Raw genomic sequence first — 27,073 nt, 5'->3', positions numbered from 1 at the left:
TCAGAGCCGTCAAAAACAAATCTTGATGAGAATTTTAACAGATTTGATGCATGTAAGACAGGTGTAGCGAAATCAATATACACCTTGCCGTGCCTGATCACAAAATTATAATTAAAAAAATTATTGTTAGGATTTTCAAGAATCTCTCTTCCATGAGCTCTCTTCTCCTCTGTTTCATGATACTAAAAAGGTTTAGCTATTGATCCCATTTCATCACCCACTTCACAGAGAGCACACACACTTCTCTACATCTTCTGGTTGTTTCTCTGCATCTATAAAGCTAATATTTTGATGATGAAATCCGAAACGCGTCGGAGGAGAATAGCAGAGTTTTCTCTTAGAATGTGAGATGAAACAATTAATAGATTCTGGATTTTCCCTGAAATTGAGGGAGGAATAATAGGGAAAAAAGCTTTTTTCTGCCTAATTTCTATAGCCAGATCTAGCTCTCTCTTTCTAATCCCGATTAGCCTGCGTTGTCGGTCTATCTTTTCCTTTTTCTAATTTTGGTTTGTTTCATGCTCTAATTTTACCGGATTAGCCCTCCAATCTTCTACTCTAGCTTGTACCAGTGTGTTTTGTGGAAATCTTTTATCTGATTTCTGTTTTTCCCCTAAATTTTGTAGATATTAGAAGGAATTCAGCTGCTGGTGCACGAGGGTTTGGGATTTTGCTCGAGGGCTGTATTTGATGGTGTTTTGCTATTTGTTCAATTCGGTTTAAGATACCTAATTTTTTTGGGTTTTGGTTTCTGAATGGGAAGCTCCAGTGAGGAGCCTAGCAAGGCCATTGATATATCTGTCGGCGGGTTGGTTTGGGTTCGAAGGAGAAACGGTTCGTGGTGGCCCGGCAGGATTCTCGGCCCTGAGGAACTCCCCGAGGGCTGTGTGCCGGCGCCGAGATCAGGGACCCCTGTGAAGCTCCTTGGCAGAGAGGATGCGAGTGTGTAAGCATTGAGTTTAGCCCTACTGTTTGTTTCCTTGATTGAATTTTATGATTTGATAGAATGCTGATTGTGTGCTTCTGTTATTGAATTGTTATGATTTATTGGATGCTGATTGTGTGTTCAGTCATATAAATGGTTCTGGTTATGCTTTTGGATGGGAGAGAGGGAGAGAATCAGTCATAAGAGAATGGTTCTATTAAAAAAAAATTGAAGAAAAAAGGATCACAAGAATGGCAAATGGTTGTGATGATGATTCGAGTTTTGGTGAAGTTATCTCATATAGTATGACTTAGTATTTCTGTTGATAATCAGAAATCATTAAGCATACAAACTTTTCTTTTGCTAGAGGAACAGAATATGAAACTTATGCTTTCCCTTTGTCTCTAGAAACGAAGAAGAAAGAATATCGATGTTCGTTTCACCAATTTGTTATCTGAAAATTTTAGTTGAAGTGTTTTGATTTATACTGTATTTCAATTTTACAATGATGCTTCTTTGGTTGTTTTTGCTGTATCCACATGTTTCTGGAAGGAGATTTTTGGTAACGTGTTATCGGTTTATTGATAATGTGCTGAAGGGTTATCAGAATTCTTAATTCAGTTACAAAAGTTATTAGTATTACTCTTTAACGTTCTGTTTGGTTCTAAAAATGGTGAAAAATATCTGGTATGATGGAATAAGTTTGATTCGGCAGATAAATATGCAGCTTCTTCTCCCTACCTTATTCTTTGCATATACTCTTTAACTCTATAATAAAAGGTAGGATTATTACAGGGAGAAGATTGTCTTATCTTGTTGGTTTTGTAGTTTCCCTATTGTCTGGCCTCCTTCCTTGCTTCAGTTGGTATGAACTTGAAAGGTGTTTTTAGATGACAAACAGAAATTGTCTTTCCTATACATATTATTCATGCTGACTGCATATGGATCTAAATTCTTGTCAATATTTTTCCAGGGATTGGTATAATCTAGAGAAGTCGAAACGGGTGAAAGCTTTTCGATGTGGGGAGTATGATGATTGCATTGAGAAAGCAAAGGCATCTACAACTCTACTTTCCAAAAAGGCAGTCAAATATGCTCGAAGAGAAGATGCTATCTTGCACGCACTTGAACTGGAGAGTTCTCGTCTTGGGAAAGACTACCATGAATTGGAATTGCCTTCTGAACCAAATTCACAAGCTGGGGAGCAACCTCATGCTGAGGAGTCACCTTCTTCATCTCATCGTGTTGAGGGGGATGAAGATATGGATGAGAATTTAAGTATTTCCGTAGATGATCCAGAGTCAGCCCCAGAACCGTCACATTCCGGGGTTTCATTTGAGGAACCATATCATGCAGGTGCAGTTAAGGTAGAGCCTAAGCGGCAGAGAACTCCGAATGACTCAGATGATGGAAGCGAAGGAGTAAAGCGTATGAGAGGACTTGAGGACCTGGGGATGGGTGTGTCATCGTCAACAAGGAGAAAGAGATCTCAGGTTGCACATGTTCATGAATTCCTGAAAAAGAGAAACCGCCGGCGCCCGCTAGCGAAAGTTCTGGAGTGTACGCCCATGTTATCTGCTCCTGTTGTTTCTGATCAACAATCTAGTCCTACTGGATCTTCTGTTCCTGTAGCATCTGAGAGCAAGGTTTCTGAATTAGAATCGAATGAATCGAAGATAAACAACAATCTTGCAATGAATAACAATTCAGATAGTACATGCGAGAATGTGATGTCATTGAGCACGCATATACATGCAGATGCAGATGCAGATGCAGATGCCTTCCTTGGATCCAAACCGAAGGAGAGTGAAATTTCCAGCATGCTAGAGATTCCAGAGAATGGATCTTCAAACGGGATGTTCGATGTGCCTCTTGTTGCTGAAGAAAAGCTATCTGCAGGTATAATAAATCATTGGCTGGGGATTACGTTGCATTATCTGTGGTTCTTAGCTCTCGATGCTATTTTTCTTTGTTCCTGCAGGTTTATCCACGACTCATTGTGGTACATCAGAAAAGGCTCAGGTTGGAGCTGGAGCCCAGTCGAGCCAGAGTAGTCATGTCGAGACTATGTCTTTAGGAAATGAAGAGCACAATGAGACGGGTTCTACTAGTTCAGGCACTGCTGATGTTCATGCTGTCGGCCAGAGGATAGAGAAAGGTACTTCTGAGTGGCAGCTGAAAGGGAAGAGGAATTCTCGTTCGAGGAAGGTGGATATGGATGATGAGGCCGATACACATGTGACTGGTCACAGACGGGATGACTTTTCAGCCAGCTCTAGTCGGAACGTGGACCCTAACCGGGTTGGTGGATCCCTTATATCAGATATACAGCTCGAAGATTTCTGTGGGTGGAGCCGGAACACTCACAAAGACTCTCAAACACGAGGATCAACGGCTGAAATGGCCACGCCCCAGAGACTGCTTCCCTATCGTCAGTCTCGTTTGACAGTTAACCCGAAGTACAGCTCCTCCGATTTTTCGCTCAGGCACCATACCGCAGGTTCTGGATTGTATGATGTCAACGTGGAGGTGAAAACCAGCTACCGGCCGGAGGGTGTCCCGTATATCTCTCTGATGAGCAAATTGCGGGGCCAGCCCATCATTGGCCACCCACTGTCGATCGAGGTATTGGACGACGGCTTTTGTGATGATATACTCGGTATTTCTGAATGTTACAGCAGCAGCTCGGAGCTCCAAGGCAAACTGAGTAATGCCTACACTTTTCTTCTAAATGACGACACGGCCTATGACCGGAAGCCGCGCGGGAGGCCGCCCAACAAGCGGCGCTTGGGGACGAAACGTCCGAAACCGAGGAGGAATGAGCTCTTGTCGAAGAAGATCAGGACGCTGTCTTCGTTAACAGGTGCTCACAGGCAACGCCAAGTACAGAAGAAGAAGCCGGCGGGAGAGAAGCTCAGGGGTCCTTCGATAGCCTGTGTTCCGTTGAATGTAGTTTTCAGTAGGATCAATGCAGCCTTGAACTGCTCTGCGCCTCATCGGGCTGCAACGGGTAGTGTCTGAAGATTATCTCCTCTGATCGGACAGACGGGGAGTGAGTTGCGGGAAGTGTACAGTGGCCGGAGTGGGGAGATTGGGCTGCTTTGGCTGTGTATAATTAGTTTCAGGTGTTCATCACCTTGCTAGATGAAATTGTAGACTGCTTGCAGAATTTTGTAATTAACTAACTTTTGATATTTGTTGATTACTGCATTTGTTTTAATGAATCATTCTGTGTGTGTGTGTGTGTGTTTAGTAATCTGCTAAGAAATGATCTGAATACGGATAGTTGATGGCATGATCCGTTTCCTGTGTCGTTAAGCGCTTTCATCAATATGCGTAACGCGTTCCATAATGTATATCTTGTCACAACTTTTGAAGATAGTCGATAATATTATGACTTCCATAATTTTCTCAATTGTCACGTTAATTTAATTTTTTAGGATGCAATGTAACACAGTTTTGGTGAAAAAATTGTTCATTGGTTGAAATGTATTCATTAAATAAATAATTAATTGAAAAAAGAAAAATAAACTATTAGTCAATATGGTTGTCCAATGAGATGATAGCGTAGAAGTTTAAACCTCTATAAAATTAACATTTACAAGTTCCATGAATTACACAGAAAACAACAAAAGAGCATTAACTCAGAAACCAAATCAATACTTGAATCAACCAAGAAATCTGCCGGAGCACACCACCACTGAAGCCAGCAAAGCAGGTGCAGGCGGGAGGAACGGTAGCTAAGCTGTGCAGAAGGAACTGGCTAGGCAGGAGGCACGACGACGAGGCTGTGAGGAAGGAGTGCCGGCGAGAGCCGCCCGACGACGCCATGGCCGGATAAGAATAGAGCCAAGAGAAAGGGGGAGATGGATGAATTGGGAGTTCAACCACGGCGAACAGCTCGCGACGGTCCGACATCAGTAGCGGTGGTGGATCGGTGACGAGAGGGAGGTGACGACAGCTCTTATTGTCGGCGAACTGAACGGGAGATGAGTTAGAGGGTGTGATGTTTAGAGGGTCTTCAATTTGGGGAGAGAAGAAAGCATGGGAGAGAGATACCGAAGAAAGAGAAGATCGGTGGACGGGGGAGGAGCTGAACCGCTGAGTACAGATCGTAGGCGGAGAGATCTGTATGTTCTGGTTTGGGGGACTGTGGAGGACCGATAGAGGGGAAGAGGCATATGTATTTGTATGTATATTATGTTTAGTTTGTAGGATGGGTATTGGGGGGATTTAATAGTTTAAGTTTTGTATATTTAAATTTTAAGCTTTTTAGTAATATATCACCTATCTATATTAATTGGATATGTGTAATTTAAATAGACATATAAAAAAAAGACTTAAAACATTATTGATTGCTTTCTGTAGCTTTATTTTTACCTGTTCCGCGTTCTTCTAATTTGTTGATAAACTACACGAATTAAAAACTTAAATTATACTCCCACATTTTATGTTTTAAAACATTATTATGAGATTTTAAATTTTAATAAAATTGCAGCCTACTGGTTCACAATAAGATGAAAAAGACACTGACGTACGAGTTACGACATTAATTTATAAATTTAAATCATCATCCAAATAGAAATTTTGATAAATTGAATAATATTTTTTATCTTGAAAAATACATTACAAAAATCTGCAGTATCTTTGCATTCGGTAAAATCTTTCAAAAAAATAAGTATTTAGTGACAAATTAAAAAATATTGGAAGAGTAAAAGATTAACATGCTGAGACCATATAAAACTGGAGTATCATTTTCCTTCTTAAAGGTGGAGCTTGCACACGCCTCTATTTTCTTTTTCTTTTTCTTTTTTTATAAATTGTACACATGTCCGATTAATATCCCTTCTAACTTTCAATTATATGAATAAAATTGAGTGGTCATAATAGACATTTGTTATTACGTATTTTACAAATTAGAATGATTTTCAATTTTGGCAATTTACTCTAAACTGATATTTGGATTTTATGAAACTAGTATAAATGTACTCCACTTTATTGCATATCATTATAATTGAGCATTTATTTTTTTGTGTTTTTGCAATAGTGATATTACTAATAAAAATATTAAAAATTACTCCATTTGTCCCGCTTAAGATGACACATTTTCCTTTTTAGTTTGTCCCAACTAGGATGACACATTTCCTTTTTTTGAAACTTTTTCTCTCCAGTTAATACACTCAACCACTTTTTCTCACTCATATTAAATTATTCATTTTTCTTTCTCTATCTATTTTAATACTTACACCCACCTTTTCTCACTCCAATTTAACACTTTAACAAATAACTTCTAAAATCTCGTGCCGACCAAGAAATGTGTCATCTTAGTCGGGACGGAGGGAGTACTATTATGTACTGTATTGTATTTGGACCGTCTCCCATAGTTGATAAGTTATTACTACGCAATAGTTTCACACTGTAGCTCTTTTCGTGCAGAGAGCCTATTACTACAATTTAAATTCAAACTATAAAACTAAGAACAAAAACCTTTAGGGCGTGTTCACTATAGGAGATTTCCATTTCTAACATTTGGAAGAATTAAATTTTTCAAGAATTGAACCATAATTAGCCACATATATAATTATTTTCCCCATTGTTTAGTATCCTAGAATTGGCCAAGAATTGAACTAAATATTACTCAAAATAAAGCCTTTGAACCAATAGAATTATGGATTGACAAATTTATCCATCCAAATGGAAAGGTGGAAAAGTGGAAAAGTGGAAAAGTAGGGCAAATGTGTAAAACCAAGTCCATTTCTTGGAGCATTTTTCAATATACAAACAAATCTTACCTAAAAGGCAAGATTTCAATTCTTCCTCAATTGGCATGAATAGTGCGGACCCCACCTCAATTGTAAGGACCCCAACAATTAATTAGTGGAAGGTAGGGGTGAGCAAAAAAACCGGTAACCGAATATCCGAACCGAACCAAACCGAAATTTTGAAATTCGGTTCGGTTATTTCGGTTTTTCGGTTCGGTTCGGTTTTGAAAATACAAAAATTTCGGTTTTTCGGTTCGGTTCGGGCGAAGAAAAAAACCGAATAACCAAATTATATATATATTCTATTAATTTAATATATTATATTATATATAATATATAGTATATTCTTTTAATAAATTCTAATATATTATATATATTATATGTATTATTAATTTTATATTATATATAAATATTCTATTAGTATATATAAAATAAAATAAATTACACACATATATATATATATTAATATTATATTTATTTTTTCGGGTTTTTCGGGTTTTTCGATTTTGTTCGGGTTTTTCGGTTTTTCGGGTTCAGTTCGGTTTGGATTTTGAACTAAATTCGGTTTTTTCGGTTTTGGTTCGGTTTTGATAAAAAACCGAACCGAAACCCGAATGCACACCCCTAGTGGAAGGTAAACACCATAATTCCCCCAATTGGATCAAGAATTGACCAATTCTTACATAGTGAACATGCCCTTATAGATTTGGAACAATACCAAAATATCATTTTAGAATATTGAAACATATCTTATAATAATATAATGCAATCTTTTTGAAGTTTGTTTGAATAATTATCTATTGATTAAAAAGACTAATTCAAACCTCTTCTCCAAAAGAATACCTTTAGCCGGAAAACTTTTTTAGAAAAGTGTGCAATTTGACTGATTTATATTACTCTCTCTGTCCCTTTTTAGTATCCTATTTGAGTTTGGCACAAGTTTTAAAAAATATAAAGGAAATTTGGTGAAAAAGACAGTGTAATGTGGAACCTACATTTGTGTATATTAGTTTAATAATAAATGTGAGTGAATAAAAGTTAGTGGAATGTGAATCCTATTACCATTTATGGAATAATGCTACCGGAACTCCTAAATTGAGACACCAAAAAATGGTAAACCGGGACTCCTACATGGGACGGACGGAGTACAAGATATTAGCATGTGGTTATTGGAAAGCAATGTTACAACAACTCACAAAAATAAAATTTATTTTTTTACGTATTTGGTTAATAGATTCAAACGCGAATCAATCAGTAATTCTTGAGCATTTTGCCATGCATAATTTCATTCTTCAAAGTGCTAAAGAAGCTACGAAATATTGCAATGCCGATTTTCAGTCTTTAAGGTGCAGAAGAAGTTAAGAAATATTGTATTTCCGATTTTCAGTCTTGAGTGTTGTTTTGTTTTAAGTTTTTGTTCCTATTTATGAACATCAATGTTTGATTGATCAAAATTAAACTATTTATTTATTCAAATTATATGATTTTTTCATCTTTGATCCTTAGTAGAATAGTTTCTTTGTTTGTATATGTTATTCTAACTATGCCACAAGCTTTGATTCTTAGTCACATATCTCCTATTTGTGTTTATAGTCTTATAACTACTTATATAATTAACACATATTCTTAAGTATGAACTTCATTATATTCTTTTTATCCTTTGTTTACTTACTTTATAATTTATTATCATTATTTGAAAATTCTATGTCCCGTGCATAGTACGGGTGATAAAACTAGTTTGGTATAAGAGCATCTCCAATGGCGGACGTCCGGTCGGACATCCGGTTGGACATCGCGACGGGCGACCGGGACGTCCGCCATTGTGGCGTTTAGGGTCGGATACGGACGTCCCGTGAGGACGTCGGGTGTCCTCGGACGTCCCGGCGACGGGCGGGCGGACGTCCGCCACTGTGGCAAGGGTCGGACGTCCGGAAATTATTTTTTTTTAAAAAAAAAACTCTATATATACGGCTCGTTGAATATGTATTTTTGCCCGTATTTTGCTTTCCCGTATTCCGTGTCAAAATTATATTTCCGTTTTTACGTAATTAAATTATTGTGATTTTTTTTATTGCCGGATGTCCTAGTGGGAAGGGCGATGAGAAGGGCGGATTGTGCAGGGGATGTCCTAGTGACGTGGCAGTGGGATGGGAAGTCCTAGTGACGTGGCAGGAGGTGTTTTTGGGATGTCCTAGTGGATGTCCTAGTGGGATATCCGCCCACTGGAGATGCTCCAACGTGAAAGTTGAAACCCACGACTTTTATGCAAATTTGTATATCAGTGACACAAAAGTCATGGATTTTAAGTGTAAACGATTAAAAAAACACACAAGTTTTAAATTATTAGGTGGATATGTAATTAGCAGAGACTGATCCATGAAATGCTTGAATGCAATATTGAAAATTTTATATGAGTTATAATAAAATACTCCCACCGTCCTAACTAAATTAAGAAATTGTGTTAAATAAAATAAAAAAAAGAGAATAAAGTAAAAGAGATAAAAGAGATGAGAGTAAGAGAAGAAATAAAATAAGAATGACCAAATATTTTGATTTTATTTAAAAAGGAAATAATTCAACTAAAAGTTTAGGACATCCAAAAAAAGGAATACGATGCAATTTAAAGTATTGGTTGATCTTTTATTAGTGGAGAAAGTTTTCCATCAACTATTCTAATACTCAGTTTGCAATATAGGAAACATCCACCAGATGACTATAATAACAAAAGTTTTAGTAATAAAAATACTACTATTAGATACACTAATAAGAAAAGTGTCTCCACAAAAGCAGATAGTGGATAGAGTCTAAAACATTGAAAATGGCATGAGTTAAACAAGTTAATCAGTGTATGATTGCAATATAATAAGCAAAAGCATACAATACTGGTCATCTTTATAATGGATCCAAAATATTCTGTTCTTGTTCTTCATTCACCTCCAATGTTTCTCCTTTACCAAAACGATCATTGGATGGAACTAAACTAAGGAACAACCTGATATAATCAGTATGTAAAAACACAATTTGTTTTTCACAACATTATATTAATCTGTATGTTTAATTTAATATTACCTCATGATTATCAGCCTCAGGAACATCTTGTTCAGCCTGAAAAACAAAGAACATGTTATAGTAATAGATTATCAATGCTAAATCTGATTTGAATAACGTTATTCACCTCAATAGCATTTGTAGCCACAACGTCATCATCCCCAACTCTCCCGCCCTCAGGCTCAGGAACCTGACAACAACAACATAAAAATCAGTAGCAAGTATATTACATATTGAAATATGCATTACAATTATCAGCAATATGTTTACCTCATCCTTTGGCATGTGAAAGTTCCGTATGAATTCAGATTTGCGTTCTATGGTCTCCACTATGCATTCCATGGCCTCAATCCATTCTGGGCAATCAAACTTCTCATCCTTCAGTGCCTGCCTCAGCATTGAGACAAGATCTACTTCCTTTCCATTTTTTGGTTGAGCTTGTGACAACCCCAAAAGCTTCATCGTTGCGTAGCATATAATCTTGGTGGACTTTAACCTCCTTAGACCCGGTGGCAAATCTTTTAAAAGCCTAAAGAATGCAGATGTTGTTTCCCTTACGTTATGCATTGCGTCCATTAGCTCATTCTGTATTTTCTGGGACTTTAAGGTGGCAGCATCGGACTCAATATCCGAGTAATGGGCAGCAGGTCGTTTGGTACCTTTAAAAAAAACCAAATATGTGAAAAATTATGTTAAAATAAATATGTATTCCTAGAGAGGAAAATCTATACACCAATCAGTACTAAACCTGTATATATAACCAATCAACAGACAAAGCATACGATTCTAAACTACGAGAAGATATAATATCATTGAAAATCTGTAAACATGAGAATCTGTACAAAGCAAACATTCTATATAGTGAGCAATATGTATATCAACAGTTATAAAATATAGTACAATCTAAACTCTTTCCTTTTTTTCAGATTAAATACTGTTCATAGACATTGAATGTCCAATCATTTTTTTCAAAAAAAGTAAATATAATTTTCAACTTTTATGCAGATAAGAACATTATATATTATGGGTGAGCTTTACAGTTTATCCTAAACTACTGGTCATTTTGTCAGGAATTCATTTCATATTTTAAGAAGATAAAATTAATGAAATTCTACACATGATTTGTGATTTAAAAGTTGAGCTTGCCATTCTATAACCGATTAAATATCCACATTAACTGTAAATTATCTGAACGATAATGCAATCAGTAACAGTGATCTTCAACCGATAATTGAACAGTAATAAGTTTAGGAATTATAAATAGGTAATACCTTTTGATTTTTGAAGATTAGTCGATTGTCCCATTTTCCGATTGATGAACTGAAATATCAAGTTTGAAATGGATACGGATTTCTAGATAAAAATGAGTTTCAAAATATCGAGAATCAGTTTTGGAGAGCAAATGATTAACATTAACAAGCGTCGTGGAGAAGAAAAGGGGTGAAGATGAAAAGACGTGTCTGGTTTTTACCAAATTACCCTTTACAGATTCCGCCATGCAATTGCAGATTTCGTTTATAGATTAATCTCGGTCATCAAAAAATCCAATCTAACGGCCTATATATAATCTCAGTTATTATCTCTGATATTCCGATAACAGGATCCGTAGGGGCATTTCTGTTATTTTGGTAACAGCATATGGAGGGGCAATTCTGTCATTGAATCTCGTTAGGGTTTATGCCCCGATTCCCAAATCACACATATATTTCACAACATCGTCTCCATCAGTCTTCCTCAAGGCCGCCTCACTGTGAAACCCTCGACTCCCCATTCTCTCTATCAGGTTAATCCTCGCTCGTCAGCAGTGTGTAGATGCAATTCAAGCATTGATGATTCTTATTTGATTCTAACTTTGCTGTTTTGCATCAGAAATGGCGACGGTTCCTGGGCAGCTGATATGGGAGATCGTGAAGAAGAACAATTCGTTTTTGGTGAAGGAGTTCGGGAACGGAACCGCCAGTGTGAAGTTCAGCAAGGAGCCTAACAATCTCTACAACTTGCACTCCTACAAGCACTCTGGTTTGTTTCTCGAACTTTCTTCCTTGTAGCGTGATTTCTCGCCATGAAATTTTGTTCGTGTTTTTTTCGATTAAAGAGTGATAGGATTGATTCGGTTTTTGTAAAAGATTTTTGGATTTATTATTCACTATTAAATTGTAAAATAGTTCCTGTTGTGAATCTCAGACGATTTTAATGGCTTCTCTGCCGTCTACTAAGGACCTCTCATATCGCAAATCTATGTATGGCTAGCATTTGTACGGACAATTTTCAGTGCATCTCTATTTTGGTTCTGTTTTACAAGAGTATTGCTTATTGTTTATGCACCAATTGTTAAATAGAGAGAACAGAGATTTTGATTGTTTTTGTGCTACATTTGCTGGATTGCTGAATTTTCCTGATTGGTTATCGATTGGATATCTGTTGGAAGTTGGCTGTGTATGCACATCCATCAAATTGAACTCTGCTCTGCACATATTTTTACTAATGGATTGTAAATAGGATTGGCAAACAAGAAAACTGTGACCATTCAACCAGGAAAGGATCAGTCTGTGCTGCTTGCAACAACTAAGACCAAGAAACAGAACAAGCCCTCCACTTTGCTTAACAAGTCTCTCATGAAGAAGGAATTCAACCGCATGGCAAAGGCTGTTGTCAATCAGGTAATATAACATAGACCCTGTTTCAGCTAGTGCTTCATGTATGTTATTTCCGCGTTTTGCATTGTTTGTCTACACTAGTGATAAACTCATCAATGAGAACTCTTAATGTGGCAAAACTGTTTTAGCAAAAATGTTACTAGTGTTGTTTATATGCTCAGCTCTCTTTTATGGTCTTATCTCATGAGTTTTAGAATCCTTTGCTGTTTTAAGTAACACTCTTATAAGATGATGATCTTTATGATGGAAATCGATCAAGTAGATAATGTTGCTCAACTAAGAACAATCATATTTGTTTCTACAACTATTATTGCTCAAGTCCATGCGGATGATGTTGATGCATGTCATGTTAACTGCGTCTCTTGTGATTGCAGGTGGCTGATAACCATTACAGGCCGGACCTGAAGAAGGCCGCACTTGCAAGGTTAAGTGTTGTTAACAGAAGTCTCAAGGTTTCCAAGTCTGGAGCCAAGAAGAAGAACAGGCAGAGAATGATCGCCTAGATCTGGGTTAGAATATGTTGAGCAGCCGATGGATAAAGCTTGAGTTTCTTTTCATGTCTATTTCGTGCACTTATACGTGCCATGGATACCAAATTTTTTGCAGTTGTCTTTTTCGTGCACTTATATATGGTTCAGATTTTATTGAGTGGAGCTATGGTATTTATTTTTTGGACCACTATATATGCATATAAATCGCCCTGCTCCTTTATTTACCATTTTCTTCTCATTTTCTGCTCCTTCCAATCCAAATAAAAATCACATTTTTTTATGAATCTCGTATCCGTTCGTTCTTGGCATGAGGCGTGTTGGAAAACTCTCCTTCCAGAATCTAAAATATTTCATGAGCCAGGTCAGCAATAGGGGCCGGCAAAATATATTGAAATATCGAAATACACTTATTGTATTGAAAAATACTGAAAAATACCGAATTTTTGGTATGTCATATTTTTTGGTACGGTATGATACCTTACCGACAGATTTAGGTACGACAAATGTATGAATTTTGTATATACCGCAATTACGGTATATACTGCAAAGTTACGGTATAAATTATATACCGTAACTTTGCAGCTGTAAAAAATTTGCACTTCGTCTTTTTTTCACAATAAATCTCTCAAAAATCAGTATTACTTGATATTTTGTAAATGTAAAGTTGCTCATGGTTTTCAATTTATGTTTTTTTTCCTAAATTGGTTATGTTCAATACTCCACTAACATTGGTGGAATTTTACTGGGTGAAAAATGAAAGATACGTGGGAATAAATATGATATTGAAGTATAGACAGAAGATGAGCAGATTAACTGAAAGGTTCAAGCTTAAGGTTGTTGGAACTTATTACTTTTAACACAATTTGTATATTTAATATTCGAATTAGTAATAAGTAAAATTAAACCTCTAATTAACTAGCATAGTCTAAAAAATATTGATGATAAATTTTCAAATAAATAATTTATACTACTACTGTTTAAAAGGGACATTTGAAATACTAAGCCCAATTCAACTCAATGGAGGATCCACTACCTAGGGTTAGGTCGTCGACTGATCCTATCGTCGCCCCACGAGGGCAAAAATACTCTAAATAAATTCGGTATCTGGGATTGCGGCCGACTTTATAGTGAAACAGCTCTGCCTAGCTTTTCGGGATTGGGATTCTAATCCTTTCTTCTTTAGTCTTTACCATCCATTGTCAGTGACAATCACCACACCGTTTTTTGGCTTCCGATATAGGTGACATTTTTTTTCATCATACGAGTTCCGCAATTGATTCAATTACACCATTAAATATAAGCTTGTCAATGACGTGACGTGATGATGCCAAATTAAAATGAAAAATATTACTATTACAAGAATTTCGATTATAAGGAAAAGCAGCGTGTTGGAAAACTCACACACTTCTACGAGCCAGGTCAAAATTCCTCCCTCACACGCAAAATAAACAAGTCAAATTCTAAACAAAATTCGAAGATTCCCACATAAATTATATGCTTCCCTTAAACTCAACAGATCTAGCAGTTGGAATCATTATCAAGTCAACTCGTTTTTAATTAGAAGTTGGTAGAGTTAATTAGATCAAGTTGAGGTACTTGAGGTGCAAGTTACATAACAATCACCACTCTATTTCATACTATATTTTGTGTCATATAAATATATCAACGAACATAGTTAATATCGATTAGATGGAAGTGAATTCCATAGGCAAATCTGTATCTTTTAAGGAAGCATCAGCACATTCACAGAGCATCAAGAACTCCGGCAATGGAGTGAAACGAAGGCGTTCGAGTTCAAACTCAAAGGCCGGCTTCTGGTTCACGGAGATATACATTGATCCCGGTGTGAAGTCTATCAAGCACTTGGATTCAGCCAAGATCAAGGATGAAATCAAGAAATGGGCTAAAGCAATAGCCGAGCAGGTCGACAGAAGGAAAATGACCTAACCTTCAGATAGGAGTCTGAGACCAAAGGTCTCGGATTTAGTCCACCATGACATGATCTTTAAATTTAATATTGCAATTACAAAAAAAAGAAAAAGAAAGAGTGAGATAACAAATTTAATGGTAGTTCTAGTGATTTTAGAGTAGTGTGGAACTTGTTTTTCCACATTATGCAATGGTGTTTTCTTCAAAAATATAAATGTATATATACACATTCCTTTTTTACATACAGACAAGCAAAATCATAGGCAAACAATAACTATTTTTGTTACATAACACATACTCTAATTGCAAACAAAACCCTAAGTAATAACACACACATAACACAACAATCTGTTCCGTTCGGACAACGACCATCACACCGGTCACTCTCACCTCTTCCGGGCAGATCCTACAATAGGCGAGAGCTGGATCATATTCCACGACTCACGAGGTCTCAGAATCGAAGCCGGTTCTGGCGATTCAACGTCCCTAGGCATCCTTTTTGGATACATGAGACCTTACTTCATCGAAGCATTTCTCATCACCGTAAAGGCTTCTCAAAAGTTGTCTAGTACACACCTGTTCTGCTTGAGTCGCATTCTTCACCCGAGCAGCTTTCACCCATGCCGGCTCCTGTTAGACGAGTAATTCAAGAAAAAACGAGTTAGCAAATTTTACTACAACCGGGAGGGAGAATGCACACGTAGAAGTAGAAATGAGGCGCCTACTTCTGGGACAATGCGCGAGAATCCAAATTTGATGAACAAGAGAACGTGTTCCATGACTAGGATTGCAGCAAGCCCGGGCGACAGGTTCCAGTTTCCTTCGCGATCATACATGCATACTAGGAGGGCGCTATTAGTGCATATCGACATCACTATCAGAAACTGAAAACAGAACACAACCCGAGTTCACAAGCTGAAAAGATGTTAGGAAATGGAACTTAGTCATGACTCGGGTAGGGAAAGAAACCTGAAAAATATTTAGCCATGCTCCAATCGTCTCTTCAGCACGAGGTGTGGGCCTTCTCATCATTGCAAGCAACTTCAGAGCATCTGCTCTAATCTCTGTTATGTTAGTCTGCAAATCAGCGCGAAAACAAGAGATCGTTATGCAACAGATTTGCTCTTTTTTCACAATTTCACACGAATTACAAAGCTCATATATACTACCATTGCTGCGAAGGCGAATGCAAGAGGAAATGCACAAGCAAACATCATGATCATTCCGAACTGCAGCACCAACTCCAGAAAATCTGCCAGCATTTGTTAATATCCCGAATAAGTCATCAAATATGAACAGTTTAACATGCAAATCGAAGAGACTTCTGTTTTTTGTCTTATTAAAGCGATTTAAGATGTCGTGTATTACCATCAAAAAGTCCATCTTCGATTTCCTGGCCTATACTTGCATTGTAAGCAGGTTTAAGGTACTCCTTCTCGACCCTAGTAAAGCGCGATTTGCCAGTTGATGACTCTTTGTCTCGCTTTCCCTTGTTCCTTCAAGTGGTGCACGAAGCTCACTTGTTTCAGATACAAACTCGATCACCCCAGAGGTGGACTAGAAAGATAGTTGTAACGTTATGCAGTCGAATATACCTGACAGCTCTGTATTTCTTGAAGCGATACGACAAATACGGAATAGCATTTTCCAGTAGATTCTCAATCACCTAAAACACAGTTACCGGGGCAGCAAAACCACAAGAAATCGAAAATGACTAATTGAAGTAAAATCTGCAAAAGAAAGATGTCAATTAATCCATTTCTACCTCGGATATTACCAGGCGTTGGATTAGAAGTTGTCGGAGAGTTGTGATATTACGATGCAGTAGAGCATGATAAAATACTCCAATATACGATTGCATGAAATAGACGCCAAATACCTGCTTAGGACAAAATTAGAGTCGCATAGCTTTCAGACGACAAAGACTGTGCATTCATCTTTCTAACTACCTTGTATACTAAGCTGTTTGCTTTGTTCTCTGCAGTGTCGAATTTTTCGTATTTAATAAGTTTCACAGCAACCTTGCCACCCATCCTTGTGAAGTACTGGATCACGAGGAGGTAAACTGCCGTTAGACCAAACCTGGGAAATACAAACAGAGGAACACATTTACAGATAATAATAATTTGCCCTCAAAGTTTATTCTTCATAATAATTACTAATGCTTGAGTTTTCTTCATTTGATAACAATGAGCGTAGAGTTGCGGGTTTTGTTTGTCCAATACTTACTTTAGAACATCTGTTCCTAGATCCTCGTAAAGATGAGCATAAGTTAACTCGAACGGTAGCTGGAGACATATGATGCTCAGTATGATGAAGGCGTCGTTCCTTACTCTTAGCAGCCAAGTAAACCACTCTTGCCTCTGGAAATTCGCCTTTTCTCTCATTCTATCTATATTTTGTTTCCTCATGTGTTCTGAGGGAAACCGAGACAAGCTTGGCTCCGGTTTCATAGATCTATACTCGCATTCCAAAGAGGCTGAATTATATATCTGCAGCCTGCATCACACCGACAAGAGAAAACAAGAAGATATAACACGGGAGAGGAGAAATAATATGATGTCATTGAAGCAACACCGGATACACACCTAGCTGAAATGGCTGCATTCTTGCGTTTCCAGAATTGGAAAAACAGGACAACCCATGATATGAAGGACATGAAGAAAAATGGAAGAACCGCAAATTGCAACGATCTACACAAACAAAGGTAGGGGATTAGAGCTTCTAGGGGTTGATTTAAGTTAATAGAATATGCACTTGCAGAAAAAAGTTCTAGATTTTACCCAAAGTCCATCAACTGCACCACAAGACCCAGCGAAGCCGGAAATAGTAACCACCTTGTATACATCCCAAGGAACGTAAAATAGGTGGCGATCTTCACGACATGCATTGTTTGAGTAAAGCAAAGTTAGAATAATCCCTTAACAATTATGTCCAACAACTGGGCATTAGCATTTACCTTCATCCCATAATAGGCACAAATATCATCGATTGGCTGGTGTGTGACGTCTGACCAGTTCATCGCCCAACTTTTTAAGAGTTGCTTTCGCTTCTTTTCATCTAGGAAGAAGATATATGATGGTTTATTGTAATATCTGCATTGGAACAACTTAAACATATGAGATAGATGAGTACCATGCAGTGGAAATACTTCTTTGACGACGTCCATTGCCTCTAATTTCAGGAGTAGAGATTCCCCCGGTTTCCAGTTTTCTTCTTTACTATCAGATCTCAGCACTACAACAGACTCTGCAGTGTTTACCTGCCAATTTCTGCTTTAATCAGCATAAGCTCCGGAAAGGGATTAAAACTAGACTGAGTCCAATTTTACTAATCACAGATGCACTTCTTGCACAATAGTATGTAACAAGATTGGCATTAGAGTTCAACCCTCTAGTTTTTATAACGAAACGGAAACGAGTTCAATGGAACTATCACAGTAGTTCCATATGAACAATGGATTTACCCCTTCACTAAATCGTACTACTAACGCTGATTTAAACGAGTTTTAGGTATGTACGACTTACAATCCCGTATATTATATGATTGTAGCAATGGAATCGTTCGCACCAACTGAACAAGGAGCCGTCTGGTAGCCTAATGAAAGCCTCGGCCTCCTCCCATTCAAATGGAAGATCCATCCCTGAAGGAGACACGGGTCATTGCAAGAATAAAATCAACAGAATATATATATGCTAAAATGAGAGCTAACTGAACCAATCACCTAAATAAGTTGGCTTTCTGAACTGCAATGCAGCTGCAGCCCTTCCAATGACTTCATCCGATGCTGCCAACTGCAAATAAGGGCAATATCGACGTCGTTTGGCATAGTTTTGGAAGACAATCACAGAACCAAGAACTCTTAACATATGTAAATCAAGAATGCAGCAAAATGTGACTGATTTCATACGTGATTCGATGAAAAGATCGAAACTTGAAAATAGGAATCCAAGAGACAATGAAAAGATAAAATTATTACCTTGATGAATTCATTTTGAAGGCCATCATCTCTTTCAACAATGAGCCCATTTTTCCTGAGCTCATCAACAAGAACATCAACGCAATGAGCTCCCTCTCTCTCATCTCCTCTGTTTTCACCCCATTTGGGAACCGCCAATGCTATCTCAAAACACACGCCCTTCTTGTTCCCTGTCATTATCGGTCATTTCCAACGCCCCAAATCAGAAAAATGCACCTCCAAATATAATAGTACTATTAATTTTTGTTCAATAATCTAAAAGATAAGCAAAAAGGGTCTCTTTTCTCCCTCATAACTGCACATACTCTCTTCTCTCTAAAAAATGTCAAATCTACACGAATCCTTGCCTCCATGTTTTTGTCAAAACAGAAGGGATGACAATGAGGGAAAAATAGGAAAAAGACGAAAATCGATCCTACTAGTAATAGACACACGAGCTCAGGGAGGGAGAGGCTTACACGTGGCAATCAAGACTGCTAATTTTTGTTTCTATCAGGAAAATAAATAAAACCAAAAATAACCACTTAACAATACACCATTGATTTCTACAGAAACAATTTAAGTAGTGGTAAAAGGGGGAGAAATTGTATCTTCATCATCATACCTCTTTCTTCCTCAGTGTTGCACAATGACTATGGAAAAATGAAATTTTTGGAATAAAAAATTGTTCTTTTACACGTGGACCTTTTCACATCTTGCTCCATGCAGAATCTTTGTTCTAAATTTCGTTTTTTTGGTTAGGTGTCTATCATAATTTACAAGAAACTACAATTTGTAATTGGAACTTTTGTTCCATACAAACCTTCTTCTTTAGTAGTACTATTCCAACTTTTGTTAATCATTTATAGTCTGGTGAAATTATGCAGAATAAATATCATTAAATAATCAAATGTTAGGAATCACATGGAAGATAGAAAGTTGAGATACAATAAAAGATCTAAAATGGTGAAATGGACAAAATAAAAAGTTTTTCATAGCTAGGATGATAATAGAAGTACTCCCAACTAGTACTATATTTTTATGTAATATAAATAGGTTCATGATTCATGAATTTATCTATACATTGATGTAATGATGTTACTTATAAGTACAATGTTAAATATCAGTAATGAAGTGTATTAAAAAAACATAATTATTAAAGAAAATGTAATATTTTTATTTAACTGGAAGAACTAATATCCAATAATTTTTTTGGGTTCAATTTATATAGAATTATTTTTTATACAATTAGAATAATTTGTCTACGCGTTTCGGAAAAAGTCGTTGTAACGGTAACTTACCCGACAAAATCCATCCAATCAGAGCGCAACATATCAAGACCCGACCCATTTCTCCTAATCCGGATCGGATAGATCCTCCCAATTCGATTACAAAATATCTTCCTCTGCACCCGTCCCACCCGATCCATGCTCCAAAAGCGAAGACAATTTAAAGGCTAGAAATCCCAAACCCTTCCCCAAAATTCTGAAAGCCAACAATTCCATTCAATCCGAATCCAATTCCCAAAATTTTCAAATCCTCTTTCCAGAAATCGCCATGGGCAACGCGGAGAAGTTGATGCAGCAGATCATGGATCTGAAATTCACGTCGAAGAGTCTCCAGAGGCAGGCGAGGAAGTGCGAGAAGGAGGAGAAGGCTGAGAAATTAAAGGTGAAGAAGGCGATCGAGAAGGGCAACATGGACGGCGCCCGGATCTACGCCGAGAACTCGATCCGCAAGCGCAACGAGCAGATGAATTACCTCCGCCTCTCCTCCCGCCTCGACGCCGTCGTCGCGCGCCTCGACACGCAGGCGAAGATGAACGCGATCAGCAAGTCCATGGGCAGCATCGTCAAATCGCTCGAGTCCACGCTCGCTACCGGCAACCTGCAGAAGATGTCGGAGACGATGGACCAGTTCGAGCGCCAGTTCGTCAACATGGAGGTGCAGGCCGAATTCATGGAGAGCTCCATGGCTGGCAGCACCTCGCTCTCGACTCCCGAGGGCGAGGTTAACAGCCTCATGCAGCAGGTCGCCGACGATTACGGCCTCGAGGTGTCGGTCGGCCTCCCGCAGGCGGCGGCGCACGCCGTTGCCGTGAAGAGCAGCGAGAAGGTCGACGAGGACGATCTCACCAGACGCCTCGCGGAGCTCAAGGCGCGTGGTTAGGGTTTTGAGCTGCTTTGAAGATCTTCGGCACCTAGGCTTTTTCTATATCGATTTTGCTTAGGTTTTGCTGTTTTCTATCTCTGTGATGTACAATGAATCCGTGATTTCTCCAGTTTATCTGATTATTCTGGTATTATGTGTATAATTTCCTTTTGACAATCCGTTTATCTCTCTAATTAATCAAATCTGTGTTGCTGGTTTACACAAGGCTATCAATTCTGCATTTTCATTTTGATTTTGATTAAATTGATTATAAATTGATTATTATCAGAAGTTTATTTCTGGGATGTAACATTGAGATCTCATTAATCAAATTCAAACCTTCGTTACAGATTTATTTAAGGCTATGAATTCTGCATTTTGATTTTGATGCATTTGATAATTTGGTTGCAATCAGAAGTTTGTCTGGATTAACATTGATTCTTGATTTTGTTGAGGGATTATGATTTTTCATTTCCATTACATCAATAGATTCCCAAATCAAAGTAGCTATAACCAGTCTAATGTAGCTATGAAACACAATTTACAATCAAGTGATTCTCAACTTCTCCGGTCTTCAACCTTCAAGGCCGACGATCAGCGCCCACTGCGAATCCATCGACTTCTGGAGTGAAGTTTTGTGGCCATGAGCAGCGGTGGCCTATTATACACATCCTTGGTCGGCCATGCTGCTTGCGATTGTCAGGAAAGCAGATATGGCAGCTCCGTGCACCAATGACCTGCAGTAGAAGACAGCGAATGAAGGGAGGTAAGATGGCTGGGTTTTAGAGCAGACACATACAGTGTTGGATACGAAGTTAGCCTTACTCGGGGCTTTCTTTCTGGTAACCGAAATCAGCTGCTGATTTCAGTGCTCTCTGGTAGGTTTGCTTCATCGCTTCCTGCAAATGCAAATTAATCATGTCATGCATAGAGGATGTGATACGATCCTCGTCAGTCACAGACCTGCAATTAAGACGCGTAGCCTAGGAACTTCACAACAGTGTGGACACTCTAAACAGCCTAAAGTTAAAAGTCCTAAATTTGTAGCAATAATCCCAAGTTTATTTGAAGGTTTCTCACCTGTAGCTTGGATTCAAAATCTTCAGGTGACCAATTCAAGTTGCACTCTTTTAGTTCAAGTTCTCCGGCTACTACCTGCAGTACCATATTAAGTTTCGAACATTGTTTGAGCGTAAGATAGTAAGAAAAATAGAGCATACCAATGGAATGACAAGATTGTGTGTAAACATGTAAATGCTTTAGCTTTCAAAAAATTAACTTGATTTTAATCACATGTATCACATCAATCAACCAACAACTAAACAGTTGTTCTCGAATTTTCAAGAAGCATTCATCAGAAATGTAATGCAACCTTAGGCATTGAAACTGAACAATGTTATGATAAGCATCAAAAAGCATACCCCACCCACTCCAGCAGCCATAGAAGGAGCTACTAAGACATTGGCCTTCCTTAAGACATCAACCGCTTCTGGTGTACAAGGCATATTCGATCCTAAACGGATAGAAAGTAGTTTAAGACGACTATAAGAGAACAAAAATCGTGTCAAAAGGGGTTGCTAAATGTCGGGCATTACCTTCTACAAGTATGCGGCATCCTGAATTGACCAAGTTGATAGCATCGGACTGGTCAATCTCATTTTGGGAAGCACAAGGAAATGCAACATCACACGTTTCATTCCAAGGCTTTGACTCATCATAGTACTTCGAACGAGCATAAGTCTTCGAATAGTCTCTGCAAGTAACGGCAGTAATATTAAGTTGGTAATTTCTAAAAACTGTAGTGCACACTGCACACCACAGAGCTTACGAACCTCAAACTTCGATTCTGAGCTTTAATGTCCCTCAAGAAAGATATTTTCATGAAATCAAACCCATCCTCATCCACCAAATAACCTTTTGAATCTGTGAATCATAAGCAAATAGAAGTGGAAAAATGAATGTAGTTCTGTAGATAATTCACCAGCCATTCAGCTACTACAAGCGAATCTAACAGCTGGGACCTCAAATACAATGGCATTAGATATCCCATAGGCAGCCTATTTTCGATATCCAATGAGTAATTTGCGCCAAATGCCAAGCGAAAGCAAGTCCGTTACATACCTGAGACTGTTATAGGAAGCGCACCATAGGCAATAAGCTTCTCCAGGACATGCATCGATATCTTTCCAGAACCACTAACTGCACATCTGGGAATTGAAGAACAGATGAAGATAAAACATGTTATTGCAAGATTCTAATAGCACCAAGTTATGTATCACTCAACCAAGGCATGCACATAACAGAATTCTCTCGAGAACTAGGGCACATTTTAAGATATTCAAGATTCAAGAAGAGTTTTGTCTTTCTCCATGAGACAATTTAATATGTTTCCCACTCATTTTTCACAAGTAATAAAGTTATATCAAAGTACAATTTCATTCCTATAGAAAAGCAATCTAGACAAGAGCATGGACATTGCACAACAGTGGGGAAGAGAAAATCTGAGAAAAGCCAACATATGCGGTACAAATATTATATTAGGCAAGATATGTTTGCACAATATAATTGGTGAAGAGTAGAACCTTAGTCCTTTTAGTTCTTTATTCATGTCAGCAAGCATAAGTTGAGCGAAAAATACCTGCAACGAGCAAGAAGGTAGAGTTAGCAACAAACTAAGATTCAAGATTGCATACAAAAGATAAGAGAATGTTATTCACCAATCCATAGCCAGTAGCTTCCGTTCTGAGGCTGGAGCCAGGCCAGTTTACTCTAGGCCCGGTAAAACTTCCCTACACAAACATGAGTTTCAAATGATTAGTTATTAAGTAGCAACGAGTCTAGAACCTTTCATTCGTCCAATAAAGAAAAGTATATGCAGTACACAGATTAATAAAATCGGATTTAACCTGAGAATGCCCGGTCAGACGTCTATATTGTCCATACAAATAGCCCATTTCACGAGTACCAACGCCCATCTCCTCTGAAGGGAGGTCCTACATTGTGAGGAAGCAATCATAAAGCCAATAATGTAATGGGAAGAGCCTTCATGAAATGTAGTACCATGATAATACCTTGTCGGGACCAAGATAGCGGTATAGCTCATTCATGAAGCTCTGGCAAAACCTCATGATCTGCACATGTGGTTCAGAATTTCAATAAGTAAAGGTTAATCACATAATTTCAATATATTGACTCAATCAAAAGTTAAATACGACCTCATTGTCACTTTTTCCCTTAGGATCAAAATCGCTTCCACCCGAAGAGCCTCCAAGTCTGTATGGAGATAAAGCATTTTTAAAGGTCTGCATGAAAGAAATTAGGTGTTGTTAAGGTGTTTACTCAAAGTCCATTGAACTTCAACTTCTAGGGGTTACTAATGAAATTTTACATACACATAACAATGAGAAACGAATGGGAGATTTTCAGTGAAGAAAAAGTTGAAAAAACTCATGAAAAGAAGAGAAAATGAGATGTACAAGGGTGACAAAATACTAACATGAATTTGTTTAAACATGGCAAAATTTACAAAGAAATTTGGGATTTTATAGATCACAAGCATGAGAAACCTGTTCAAAGCTGAGAAATTTTGCAATGCTCAAGTTCATCAATGGATGGAAGCGTAGGCCACCCCTGCATGGACCAAGTGCCTGATTAAAGTGAACACGATATCCACGGTTGACATGTGTTTCACCCCTATCGTCAATCCATGGAACCCGGAAAATAACCGTATGCTCAGGTTCTAAAAGCCGCTCCATGGTATTTACAGAGCTGTAGTGTTGCAGTAGTTATAATAATGTCAATAAACATCATAAGACAACACAAATTCAAGAGAAGATACACTGCTCCGAAAACATATGTACATAGCAACTTACTTGGAATTTTTTGAAATTACTCTCTCTAGAGAATGAACCACTTCTTGCACAGATTGAATGAACTCGGCTTCATGAGGATCTCTTCTAAGTGCGGCCTCAACAATAGATCCAGCCGTTTTTGACATGAGAGCTGTGCTAGGAATCATGGTATGATTGACCGAAATAGTAAAAACCTCACATTTAGATATGAGATGTAGCCCAAACACAATATAGAAACCAACCAGCCATGCTTCATATACAGATAAAGGATATAAGAAACAAGAATACAAGGTTTCTTTAGCTCCACTTAAAGCAAGAAGAATATATGTACCAAATGGAACAACATTGAAAACATAAAAAAGAAAAAAAAAAAACATTTTTGCTAGTAGTTTAAACAAAATAGAGACAAAAGGACCCACCTTTCACAAAAATGGGTTTGTCAATGATTAATTTCTCTTTAGAGGCTTGCTGTAGGCGAAGAGCCTCTTTGTGAAGCAAGCTATTATTATGCTCCTCCAGAGCACTCATCTGCATATTCCTACTCCCTTCGTTTCCATAAGGGTTACGTCTATGCTTCCTTCCATACTCTCTACACACGGAACAGAGTATCCTTGGTGTCCCATCCTTGACATCAACGTACGCCCACTTATACGTATCAGCCCACTCTTCCCTCCATCTTTTAACGACCTTCTTTTTCCTTTTCGCAGATTGGGCCTTCGACAAATCCTGATCCTCATTAGAGAGCTGAGAACTCATCATAAGCTTGTTGTCAGCAAGGTCTTTGCCAGAGGGCTCGTGCGATTGAACACCAAGAAAAGAGTTATGCACAAAAGAATGTTCATCATCTCCGGGGCCTATTTCCAAATCAATCTCTTCACCAAGTTCCCGAACAAGATGATGCCTCTGAGCCTGTTGGATCAAGTTCATCTCATCCATTGTAGAAGGCATCCCAATCCCACCAGCTGGAAGCAACATTCAGCATGACAATGCAGCCGTTGGCTTAAATTGTTTATCGTCTGCAAAACCGAACAAGCACTGATCTACATGACTTTCTTTTAGGGAAGATATATCTGTGCTAACAAATACTATGAAATAAATGGGATAATCATATACCAGATAGAACTACTTCACAACCTCACATAAGATCATATTATACTTTTATCAGTATTATATCAGCAAATAAGTTATTAAAGCTTGAGCATTTAGCAATTTCCCTAATCATAATAAAACAAGAATGTAACAAAAACAAGCTACAGCGCAAGAAAGTGAAACAAAACATGACATACATGGCTTCCAAGTTGAACCAATTTCATTTAGAGATGAAACCAATTAAGCGAAAAAATACTTACTTTACATGAATTAATCCAAGTAACCAAGTTCAACGTTCCCACATACAACCAAGCCCAAATTGAAAAAGATTTGATTTTTTTACCTCAAAATGAAAATCTCAATCAATTAGCTCGGGACACACTGCGATAAATCACAATTCAAAGAGAGGGATCATAATTCCAATCGGATTTTAATGCAGAAATTGAAAATAGGGACTTTGGGCGTTCTTCTGTGTGAGATTGCGAGAAAGAGGGGTTTTTTTAGGGGGACAGAGAATGATTGGATGAAAGAAATGATTTTTTGAAAAATTAAATTACAATTACTTTCGTCGTAAATAAAATACACACCAATTTCCATAATTTATTACTCCTAGAATAGGAATAGGATATTGATTGCGTTGTACTGTGAATTTAATTGCAATTTTTGGGAATTAAATATCGATAAACTGAATTATTTTTTGCAACAGAATAAATCCTATTCGGCAAATGTATGCATTTTTTTAGTTTAAATGTACCTTCGAAATTGGGATCTCTATATTTATATACGTATACTGTATGTTATAATGATTGCGGATAGTCTTAGTAAAAAAAAAATCGATTAATTTTCATATGAAGTGTATGAAAATCATATGTACTTATTATCTTAGTACATTGATAGATTTGAATCAAAAAATTAATAACAAACTTGTACACTAGCATCATTCTTGACGGCAGATTAATTGACAATTATAACAAACTTGATACTGATGCACTAAAAACTTAATTTTACAATTCACTTCCAATTTCAAAAATGGTCTACATTTCGTCTATACATAAGATTAATAACCCAATAGTGTTTTAAAAATGACAATACACAATTAAATTATCATTAGGATAAATATTCGATTTTCTTCACTTGCCTTTGACAATGGAACACGAGGAGAAATCCAAAAAACTAAGAGGGGAAAACAGTATGCTGCTTTCCATGTGCAAA

At 37.6% G+C, this 27,073-nt stretch overlaps 6 protein-coding genes across 10 annotated transcripts; 3 read left to right on the top strand and 3 right to left on the bottom strand.

The window, feature by feature from the left end:
- Positions 1–58: 58 nt before the first annotated feature.
- LOC121771106 (uncharacterized protein At1g51745-like) lies at positions 59–4,152 on the top strand. 3 transcript variants are annotated; one of them, XM_042167897.1, is made up of 4 exons: positions 59–190; positions 627–946; positions 1,899–2,824; positions 2,907–4,152. In XM_042167897.1, exons 2-4 carry the CDS (start codon positions 756–758, stop codon positions 3,944–3,946), a joined length of 2,157 nt encoding a protein of 718 aa, XP_042023831.1. In that variant the 5' UTR covers positions 59–190; positions 627–755; the 3' UTR covers positions 3,947–4,152. The 3 variants fall into 3 exon arrangements, with proteins under 3 accessions (XP_042023831.1, XP_042023829.1, XP_042023830.1); XM_042167895.1 differs by having other exon boundaries at positions 143–344; XM_042167896.1 differs by having other exon boundaries at positions 143–509.
- Positions 4,153–9,415: 5,263 nt separating this feature from the next.
- LOC121770556 lies at positions 9,416–11,156 on the bottom strand. 3 transcript variants are annotated; one of them, XM_042167288.1, is made up of 5 exons: positions 11,007–11,156; positions 10,006–10,394; positions 9,863–9,925; positions 9,757–9,792; positions 9,416–9,679 (listed from the first exon to the last, which is right to left on the bottom strand). In XM_042167288.1, exons 1-5 carry the CDS (start codon positions 11,038–11,040, stop codon positions 9,668–9,670), a joined length of 534 nt encoding a protein of 177 aa, XP_042023222.1. In that variant the 5' UTR covers positions 11,041–11,156; the 3' UTR covers positions 9,416–9,667. The 3 variants fall into 3 exon arrangements, with proteins under 3 accessions (XP_042023222.1, XP_042023221.1, XP_042023220.1); XM_042167287.1 differs by having other exon boundaries at positions 9,416–9,667; XM_042167286.1 differs by having other exon boundaries at positions 9,416–9,662.
- Positions 11,157–11,413: 257 nt separating this feature from the next.
- On the top strand, positions 11,414–13,070 carry LOC121772749 (60S ribosomal protein L28-1-like). The gene is made up of 4 exons (XM_042169959.1): positions 11,414–11,518; positions 11,605–11,754; positions 12,235–12,395; positions 12,767–13,070. Exons 2-4 carry the CDS (start codon positions 11,607–11,609, stop codon positions 12,893–12,895), a joined length of 438 nt encoding a protein of 145 aa, XP_042025893.1. The 5' UTR covers positions 11,414–11,518; positions 11,605–11,606; the 3' UTR covers positions 12,896–13,070.
- A 1,980-nt stretch (positions 13,071–15,050) lies between these two features.
- LOC121771577 (anoctamin-like protein At1g73020) lies at positions 15,051–18,968 on the bottom strand. Its single transcript, XM_042168399.1, has 16 exons — positions 18,792–18,968; positions 18,537–18,606; positions 18,340–18,455; positions 17,948–18,074; positions 17,772–17,872; positions 17,596–17,687; positions 17,401–17,505; positions 17,042–17,311; positions 16,762–16,894; positions 16,578–16,691; positions 16,408–16,478; positions 16,181–16,308; positions 15,982–16,064; positions 15,782–15,889; positions 15,538–15,696; positions 15,051–15,442 (listed from the first exon to the last, which is right to left on the bottom strand). Exons 1-16 carry the CDS (start codon positions 18,966–18,968, stop codon positions 15,299–15,301), a joined length of 1,998 nt encoding a protein of 665 aa, XP_042024333.1. The 3' UTR covers positions 15,051–15,298.
- A 1,243-nt stretch (positions 18,969–20,211) lies between these two features.
- LOC121771576 (ESCRT-related protein CHMP1B-like) lies at positions 20,212–21,141 on the top strand. The gene has a single exon (XM_042168398.1). It carries the CDS (start codon positions 20,328–20,330, stop codon positions 20,937–20,939), a length of 612 nt encoding a protein of 203 aa, XP_042024332.1. The 5' UTR covers positions 20,212–20,327; the 3' UTR covers positions 20,940–21,141.
- Positions 21,142–21,293: 152 nt separating this feature from the next.
- On the bottom strand, positions 21,294–26,410 carry LOC121771575 (NADP-specific glutamate dehydrogenase-like). The gene is made up of 16 exons (XM_042168397.1): positions 26,205–26,410; positions 25,192–25,788; positions 24,794–24,923; positions 24,488–24,689; positions 24,137–24,223; positions 23,993–24,052; positions 23,828–23,914; positions 23,639–23,710; positions 23,504–23,559; positions 23,043–23,128; positions 22,754–22,844; positions 22,517–22,674; positions 22,343–22,434; positions 22,002–22,076; positions 21,747–21,820; positions 21,294–21,658 (listed from the first exon to the last, which is right to left on the bottom strand). The coding sequence occupies exons 2-16, from the start codon at positions 25,745–25,747 to the stop codon at positions 21,583–21,585; spliced, it is 1,902 nt and encodes a 633-aa protein (XP_042024331.1). The 5' UTR covers positions 25,748–25,788; positions 26,205–26,410; the 3' UTR covers positions 21,294–21,582.
- Between the last annotated feature and the right edge of the window lie 663 nt (positions 26,411–27,073).

The sequence above is a fragment of the Salvia splendens genome, chromosome 16, assembly GCF_004379255.2.
Source record: "Salvia splendens isolate huo1 chromosome 16, SspV2, whole genome shotgun sequence".
Taxonomy (NCBI): domain Eukaryota; kingdom Viridiplantae; phylum Streptophyta; class Magnoliopsida; order Lamiales; family Lamiaceae; genus Salvia; species Salvia splendens.
This window is presented reverse-complemented; position numbering and strand designations above follow the sequence as displayed.

Coding starts and splice junctions, on each gene's coding strand:
- LOC121771577 (XM_042168399.1), bottom strand. CDS start 18,968: ATGACAGGGAACAAGAAGGGCGTGTGTTTTGAGATAGCATTGGCGGTT. Junction 16,065..16,180: donor CGAAGATGGACTTTTTGATG/GTAATACACGAC, acceptor AAATGCTGGCAG/ATTTTCTGGAGTTGGTGCTG. Junction 15,697..15,781: donor CATGGCTAAATATTTTTCAG/GTTTCTTTCCCT, acceptor TTCTGTTTTCAG/TTTCTGATAGTGATGTCGAT.
- LOC121771576 (XM_042168398.1), top strand. CDS start 20,328: ATGGGCAACGCGGAGAAGTTGATGCAGCAGATCATGGATCTGAAATTC.
- LOC121772749 (XM_042169959.1), top strand. CDS start 11,607: ATGGCGACGGTTCCTGGGCAGCTGATATGGGAGATCGTGAAGAAGAAC. Junction 11,755..12,234: donor GCACTCCTACAAGCACTCTG/GTTTGTTTCTCG, acceptor GATTGTAAATAG/GATTGGCAAACAAGAAAACT. Junction 12,396..12,766: donor CAAAGGCTGTTGTCAATCAG/GTAATATAACAT, acceptor TTGTGATTGCAG/GTGGCTGATAACCATTACAG.
- LOC121770556 (XM_042167286.1), bottom strand. CDS start 11,040: ATGGGACAATCGACTAATCTTCAAAAATCAAAAG. Junction 9,926..10,005: donor TTCACATGCCAAAGGATGAG/GTAAACATATTG, acceptor TGTTGTTGTCAG/GTTCCTGAGCCTGAGGGCGG. Junction 9,793..9,862: donor TGGCTACAAATGCTATTGAG/GTGAATAACGTT, acceptor TTTGTTTTTCAG/GCTGAACAAGATGTTCCTGA.
- LOC121771106 (XM_042167897.1), top strand. CDS start 756: ATGGGAAGCTCCAGTGAGGAGCCTAGCAAGGCCATTGATATATCTGTC. Junction 947..1,898: donor GGCAGAGAGGATGCGAGTGT/GTAAGCATTGAG, acceptor ATATTTTTCCAG/GGATTGGTATAATCTAGAGA. Junction 2,825..2,906: donor TGAAGAAAAGCTATCTGCAG/GTATAATAAATC, acceptor TTGTTCCTGCAG/GTTTATCCACGACTCATTGT.
- LOC121771575 (XM_042168397.1), bottom strand. CDS start 25,747: ATGTTGCTTCCAGCTGGTGGGATTGGGATGCCTTCTACAATGGATGAG. Junction 21,821..22,001: donor ATTTTGAATCCAAGCTACAG/GTGAGAAACCTT, acceptor TTGCATTTGCAG/GAAGCGATGAAGCAAACCTA. Junction 21,659..21,746: donor TACCAGAAAGAAAGCCCCGA/GTAAGGCTAACT, acceptor CTTCTACTGCAG/GTCATTGGTGCACGGAGCTG.